This window comes from Trachurus japonicus, chromosome 11 (genome assembly GCF_045865225.1).
Source record: "Trachurus japonicus isolate A0001 chromosome 11, Traja_1.0".
NCBI classification, from domain to species: Eukaryota; Metazoa; Chordata; class Actinopteri; order Carangiformes; family Carangidae; genus Trachurus; species Trachurus japonicus.
The window spans coordinates 17,091,518-17,099,677 of NC_140917.1; the positions used below are offsets into that span (position 1 = coordinate 17,091,518).

The 8,160-nt window shown below is 41.0% G+C and overlaps 1 protein-coding gene across 2 annotated transcripts; it reads left to right on the forward strand.

Moving 5' to 3' along the window:
• The first annotated feature begins 684 nt into the window (after positions 1 to 684).
• Positions 685 to 8,153, forward strand: rnf115b (ring finger protein 115b). 2 transcript variants are annotated; one of them, XM_085791344.1, is made up of 9 exons: positions 685 to 778; positions 3,591 to 3,649; positions 3,873 to 3,930; positions 4,020 to 4,231; positions 5,547 to 5,615; positions 5,717 to 5,795; positions 6,048 to 6,141; positions 7,292 to 7,407; positions 8,008 to 8,153. In XM_085791344.1, the coding sequence occupies exons 1-9, from the start codon at positions 701 to 703 to the stop codon at positions 8,128 to 8,130; spliced, it is 888 nt and encodes a 295-aa protein (XP_085647470.1). In that variant the 5' UTR covers positions 685 to 700; the 3' UTR covers positions 8,131 to 8,153. The 2 variants fall into 2 exon arrangements, with proteins under 2 accessions (XP_085647470.1, XP_085647471.1); XM_085791345.1 differs by lacking the exon at positions 5,547 to 5,615.
• The last annotated feature ends 7 nt before the right edge of the window (positions 8,154 to 8,160 follow it).

Here is an 8,160-nt window from a genome sequence, read left to right on the forward strand (position 1 = left end):
TGTTGTCATGGAAACAGTTTGCAAAGTCAGGAGTCGAGGTGAATTTATTATGTGTATTTATGCTCTTACTGGGTCAGACCTCTCACTTTTAAGAAAGTCACTCAACACATTAGCTATGGAGGGAGTTACACATGTACACACTTTGATTAGACTGTTATCAAGTGACATACAGCTGTTAACTGGAGTTTACTGTTGCTAAGAAACAGCTTGGGTCAGGTTTCAGGTTCAACAAAGGGGTTTTTTTGAAGGTAGAGGATCCTTAAACCTTTTATAGCCTATTTATACTAACTCGGCTTCTCTGGCGACACCCAACAACCTTCAAGGTAACTGCACCCTGATGTCAGGCTGACAACTTGTTGCCTTTTATGCTTCGCTCTTTTTTATTTTATTTTTTCTTTTATAAATCCTTGTAACACTGACAGATGAAAGTAGCCTAATCTGATCGTGGAGAAATGAGTCGACTAAATATGTAAATGTATTTAAAATGAAATAGTGTAAGGCGGAACTAGTCTGAAAGTGTTGCCGTTTAAACTTTATTCAGTCATTGTTTTATTTTATTTTTTATTTTTTGGTGATTTTAATGTGCGGTCTGCTGCCGGCACCTGAACGCTCCTTAGACATTGTCATATCCTCCGGACGAACCGTGTGAGACGTTCATGGGCTGCCACTGCGACGTCAGGCGCTGCGCTGCACCGTGAAGATGGCGGAGGCTGCGGAGGAACCACAACACCGGTTTTTCTGTCACTGCTGTAAATGTGAAACAAACCCTAAACTCCCGGTGAGTCACTTTTTTTTTTTTTTTTTTTTAATAACAGTGTTTGTTTTCATTGCACACGTGCTGGCCTGGGAATCATGGACGCGCCCATTGAGAAAGAGAGAGAGAGAGAGAGAGAGGGAGGGAGGGATTACGATTATTAGTTTTCCTTTTTAAAAACGCAAAGATTGATTTCTATTTTATTTTATTTTAATACCCACTTTTTTCAATTCATATTATTGTATTTCAATGGACCGCTAAAGCACACGCGTGGCAGTCCGGTGGTGTTATATTTTTAATGTGCGCTCAGAAAACCTTCACCAAAATCTTCCATTAGAGAGAGACAGAGAGAGAGGGGGGGAGTGAAATCTGGCGACTCACGTTGCCATATTTAGAAGCACCACTGCTGGCCCTGAGGCTGGGTCCAGTTGTCTACTGTCAGCCGCGTGTGAGAGACGTGAGAGGGGCTGGTTGGGTGGTGTCAACACATGCACCAGCAGCGCCCAACACAGAGCGCCAGACGCCGTCACATGCCCCAGAGCCACAAATAGTTGCATGTAGCCTGGAGTCCCGATTTGTTTGGTCCCCCTGACTGTGTTTGTCTCCGTAGACAGCTCAGTTTCCAGCGCGGAACCGATCGGCTCATGTTTATTTTGCTGTAGGTTCGTGTGCAGCAGCTGCAGACGTAGGGAGCGCTCACCAGGACTAGGAGCCTCAGCTGGGGGAGCTCTTGTTGCGCACTTTACGCACAATTACGCACGGATGTTGCGGCGATATAACCGACCATAGTACACACGTAAGAAAGAGAGAGAGAGAGACATGGGATTAATGCGCACCACACATGCAGATATTTGTGGAGATCAATATTTTTGTCTTCATTATTTATTGATGTATTATAATTGGTTTGGCATTTCCTTTAGCTGACAGGGATCAGTGGTGGATATTACTTAACTACAATTAAGTGAAAGATGAAGATTTTACATAAAATACATGCACATGAGACATGAGATGATAAATGTAAATCCTCTCACAATGTACATAATTAAAGCCATAAAGATATACTGTGTTTGCAAATTTGCATATATACTATTTTGGCAAAGTCACATAGTATGAAGAATGCACAAACAAATGCAGTTTATTTTTATGCACCTTGAGTCAACAGTTCCTATAACATCCTACTCCACAGTAAGGAATAAACATCTGTCCTATTAGTAAAATACTCAAAAGGAAAAATCAGATAAACATTAACCCCTTGTCACTCCTATAAATTCTGTAATATTCGCCTATCCAAGGCGTACCCAAAGTAAATTGAATGCTGTTCTTGAACTGTTTGGAGAATATGGATGGGCTTGGTCTCTTTTGAAAGGTATCACTCTGAAGTTTTTCCCCAAACTGAAATAATCACTATAAGTGCTACTATCATTGAGTAATCTAAGTGGGAGCACACTGAATTAGAATGTTTTTATTCTCGCCTGAATTTTTTTGTTGCAATCAGATGCCTGAAGATGAGTGTAGCTGAGAATTTTAGCTGGAAAACACAATGGGACTACAGCATGAAGCCTTACCTGGCCCCAGTTCAAATTTGATAACAATCCTGCTAAAAATGAGTATTTTACACATGTTTTTCTAAGTGTATATCTAGGCGTTTTCCTAAAGTTGCCATTGACAAACAATACATGCGCCAAAGTGCAGCTTTTGCAAAGTTACGCATGAAAATGGCGGTGCTGCCTTTTCCCAGGGACCGTGAATGCAGCACATCGTTTTTTTCGGAATTTCATTGGCTATTCAATGCTACAGTTGTCATCGGGATCTGTTTCTATTGGCTGAAGCCATTCAGCGCTGTCGGAGGGGATGTTCCTCATGAGACACAGCCACTCATTCGCTATTGCAGGCGGCAGCCGGAGAGAGGGAGCTTGTGATTGGTCGAGTGAGCTGAAATTTCGAAAGGTCAGAGGGCAGCGCCATTTTGTAAAGTGAAATAAACATTGTTTTCATGTAAACGCCGGACTTATGAGGAGAAATAAACGGATTTACTGGATATACAATGCGTAATTTCATAAGATGCAGCAGCGGGATGAGGTTATCTACCGGTACAACCGTGTGTTTTGGACTAAATACTTTACTGGATTGGATTTACTGGACTTTTCTGAATGTAACGACACCAAGTTTGTGGGGAAACCCTGTGATCCTGAGCCTGCCCTGACACAAATCGTGAGTTATATCGGCTTTTTACGAACTTTGTTAGCATGTTTATAGTCTGATTCGAGTGTTGCTGTGATGATTATATTTAGGAATGGTCGGCATATCTTTAATCACAAGAGTTTTAGCTTTCCAACGATATGTGGCATGACTATTTCAAGTGACTGGTGACATCCTCTGTGACACCTCCCTGATTAAAACCCCCCCGACGGCCCGCCGGCGGGCCGTCGGAGTGGCAACAGGTTTTAAGAAATTCAATTTGTAAACAGTGCTCCTATTACATCATCACCTCAATAATATTTCTATTTATGAACAGAGGAATCACAGTCGGTTGAAGGATTAGATAGAGAAACACAAAACTTCTGTAACTTCAGTACCATCAATACAGCGCTTCAAAGAATTGATATACTATCTGTCATTTAACTGGTTTTATTCAGATTGGAAACCTTTTTTTGCACATTACTGTATTTTCACTCATTCACTACTCCTGTGGCTGAATGATCTCAATGGCTAGGTGCCAAAGTTTTGACAAATGTCTCAGAGGTGGTTACAGCAGATGATTGATGGCCATAGTTTGGGAAGTTTGACTACTTTTGGCAATATAGTCTATATAAATATATATTTATTTGTCTTTAAGGACTTCGTCTGCCCCAGATGTGACTCTGGCTTCATAGAGGAGGTGGCAGAAGACTCCAGGTACAGCTTTAAATTGTCTGTTGTTTTTATAGAGTGAGAAACCTCTGTGGTTTACACGGATGTTTCAAAGCATGGATTAAAAAGCACAATGAGACAAGCCTGAGAAGTTGGAATTTTGAAAATACGAGCTTTTTATTTGACAGATATCAGTGTCAGGCCAGTGAAAGTGGTGTTTTTCATTTTACACTGCTGATATAAAACAGATTTTTGCTCTGCTCTCCAGTCTCCTGCAGAGCAGCACATCGGCATCGAGTGAAGATTCAAACTCTTTGTTTCCAGAGGTATGTCCTCACGAATGGCATTTTAATAACAACACTCCTCTTTCTCTAAGGATTTGTTTGACACGTCGCCTCTCTGCTCTCTCTCCAAGTTATGGCAGCTGCTGTTTATGGAACGCTCTGCTCTGCTGTCGCATCCGCCCTCCTCAGAGTCCCAGTCGGACGACAGCGAGCAGATATCGACGAGTCAGAGCCAGTCTCCTCCAGAGTCACCGGTCGCTGCCGAGGCCAGAGAACCAGAGTCCTCCTCCCGGCCTGAGCAGGAGCCGTCGTCCAGACCTGAGCAGCGGCCTGCTGTGGAAGGGTGTGTGGACACGGTACACAGAAACACAGAAACACAGAAACACAGACCAGTGTGTGCTGACCTCTGAGAATGTAAAAAGACGTTTACCACATCAGTCATTCACATATTTAGCGTTATTTGTTTAACAAAGAGGACAAACTTGCAGTTTACATACATAAACAGCTACATTGTGCACAAAAAATATTTTGCTATATTTCTCATAGTGCCTAAAAACCTAGGCCTATACAATTCTACAACTTTCAAACTATGTTTTATGATTTATACACATCATTGCATTACATTACATTGATGCTTGGGATTACAGACTTCAAATTACAATGTAGTTATATAATGCATGCAGCATGTCAATAAAAAATCTTACTACCTAGGAAAAATATGCAACTAAAACAGAAGAGGGCATGACGTTTAGGGTGTAACAACTTTATGGTTAAGAGCAACTTAAATTCTCTTCACCTAAATTACAGATTATCTATGTATTATTTACTTCTAAACTGTGGTGATGGATCATATTCAAATCAGGTGTTGTTTAAAGTATGGAATATGATATTAATATAGGCCTAGTGTTTGTTGTTATTGTTGTTACTGGGCAACAAAGCACTTGAATAAGCACGAAGGGTGTGGAGCTGGTTGGGTGGGTTTGTAAAATGATGCTAAAACACTGAGGAGCAGTGATGTAGTTTTGAGATCCAGTGTCCGTCAGATCCTCAGAGCTGATGTTAGCGGAGAATGTCACATCATCAGATCATAAATTATCAAGCAACCAAGTACTTTCACACATGATCAAACTTGATTGAGGTTTTATTTGACAGCACGCAACATATAAAGACAGGTGTGGCATGTTATCCAGTACTCACAAATGAAATGACATTACAAATGCCTGTCTTATAAAAATGGATTCCAGCTAAAGTGATGGCTGTTCGCAGTTTGCAAGTAACTCTACACTGTCACACATGGGAGAAAGCTTATTACCATTATCACAGTGTAGTGTGTGTGTGGCCAGGGCCTTCAGCTGACTTTTCAGGGGTTGTTGGGTGTGAAAGATCATCAAAGATTACATTTTTTATCTGGAAGTAAATTTAATTGTGTAATTCCAGGTCTGGTAATTATATGGTTATGCAGTTGTAATTTCACTTAATACATACATACATACATGCATGCTGCATAACATCTGTGATCTGCTGTGCGCCAGAGATCAATAAACACATGAGGCCGAGGCACGAGTTGAAAGTGTTCACTATACCATGAAGCCATGAAGAATGTGTTTTGGAAGCACACTAAAGCAGACGTGTCCGCTGTCTGTTTTTGCCCCTTCAAGGATCGTGCAGCAGTTCTTGGCCGGCCTGTTTGCCAACAGCGGAAACCCTGGTGTTGCACCAGCTGCACTGTAAACACCTCTTAATTCACATCATTTAGTTTTGTTTTCATGTAACCTATTGTAACAACTGCTCTGCCTCTCTCTTCTCTTTTTTTCTCCCTTTCCCTCAGATCCAGTATGCTACAGTTGTACTCTAGCCCAGGAGACTATGCGTGGGGTCAGGGAGGTCTGGATGCTGTTATCACAGAGGTCAGTAGGAGCTGTAGTCACATTATAGCTAAGCCAAGATGTATTGTTCTTCCATTTTCTCATATTCCACCGACCGTTTTCTTTACTAAAGCCCTTTGAAATATGTAATCTTATGTGTCAATAAGTTATAAACTGTAGATTTTTCATGCTTTTATCCATGAGACTTTTTTGTTTATTGTTTCTCTGTCCATGTCTGTGCTCTCTCTCTCTCCACTATGTCCACACTATTCATGTCTTCACCCACTCACCCAGTTGTTGGGACAGTTGGAGAGCTCAGGTCCACCACCTGCAGAAAAGGATATGATCTCATCCCTGCCAACAGTTTGTATCTCTCAGGAACAGACAGGTGGGAATCCCAGCATGGTTCACTGTTCACACCATCAGTAAAACGCAGCTTGTAAGAGTTTGATAAATCTGGCTTTTGACTTTGATTCACAAGGTGTGTGTACTGTCCTCTTTCCTTTCCTTTTCCCTTTCTCTTATACCACTCCTTATTTTGCCCCTTCCCCCTTTTTACCCTTCTTTCCATTCCTGTGTCTTCCCTGTCCCTCTCCTGTCAATGCTTTCCTCATCTTTCCTTTCCCTTTTACCTCATCATTTCTTCTCCTGTCCTTTCATTTGCTGCTTCTGTCTTTCTACCCTCTTAGCTTTCCTTCTCACCCCCCTTTTCATTCAAACAACTTTCCTTCCCTCCTTTCTTTCTTTGTTTCCTTTTTGGCCTTTTATTCCTCTTCCTTTCTTATCTTTCTTCCTCACTGTCGTTCCTTTTCTTCATCTTTCCTCCAAACTTTTTTTATCCTTCCTTCCCTCCTGCCATATTCCCATGAACACTCTAGTCATTGATAAATGTTTTCTGGCCTGGATTCAGTCTGAATTGGAAGCAGCTTACAAAGTTCATGAAGTTGTTGCTCTTGATTGTAATAAAGAGCTGCTAAAAGATAAAGCTACCACTCACAGTCTGTCCACCAATCATTTTATTCATACACTAAAATGACATGAAAAAGCACAATTTACCATTTATACACTCTAAGGTTAATGTCTTGCTGCTAAATCACACATTAGCCTGGGCCAATAGGAAATGACAGAGAGCTGCTAGGACTGTGTATTGGCAGGAATCTACTGTAATACATTGCAAGTCTTTTTTTATTTTTTATTTTTTAGAAAGCTCTCATGGTTTAAAGAATTCACAAACAAAGTTTATTCGTACGCACTCAGAGTAAGAACAGTTGGATCTGCATTTATATTTCACACTTCATCCTACATCATGATATTGACATCTGCCTCAATCGAAAAACAAACAAACAAACTCAAAAGTGCAAACAGGATGGATCAGATAAACATTAAAAACGGATATCTGTAAACTGCTGTCACCACCAACGACTTACATCCCGAAGAACTACATTTCAAAAGTGTGACACACCAGTGGCTTATGTACCTGCTTTGCACATTTGTAATGTAATGAATGAATGTTACTTTCTGTTTCTCTTATTTTTCAGACAGCAGACTGGAGTGTCCAGTTTGCAGGGAGGAGTATTCATTAGGGGAATCTGTTAGGAAACTACCCTGCCTCCATTACTTCCACAGTCACTGTATAGTGCCTTGGCTGGAGCTGGTAAGAACGAGAGGTGGCTGTGGTCGGTTGGTTGGGGGGGGGTTGAAGGTCTGCTGGATTTGTCATCAAGGTCTTAACAGTATGTCTCACATTCATACTCGAGGAGTGCGTCAACAACACAACACAGAAACCTTTTTGTTGCTTAAAGCTAGACTAATGCTCAACCGGGTTTTACCAAACCGTTATGGCCGACTGTTTTTTAGTGAACTTGGAAATCCAGTTTATCGTATTTAGCACCTGCAGCATGGAACAACTTCCAAAACACTCTAAATCTTTTTTCATTTTTAACCTCAGGGCATTTTAAATATTTCATTTTATTGCACTTTACTTCCAGATGTTCATGTTTTAGCTACACACCCCTATTTAATAAGTGTGAAGTTTTTATTTATTTATTCCTAAAGCTTTGTGGGTTTTATTGTTCTTTCATTTCTTGGCAGTTTTCTTAGATTTTATTGTGTTTGTGTTCCCTGACTCTTGTGTCTGGGAACTTTTAATGTATCCTTTGCTAGGCTACCCTGTAAATTAAAATAAAAGGTGAATGAATGAATGAATGAATGAATTAATTAATGTTGCTGACTGGATTTTCCTCTCCAATCACAGCATGACACCTGCCCGGTGTGCCGCAAAAGCCTTGACGGTGTTGACAATAGCCTCCCACCTACATCAGAGCCCCCGCAGGACCGCTCCGTCAGGACAGAGCAGCAAGAGAGGCAGACCATCTGAAAAAAACAAAAAAAATAAAACAAGGGGAAA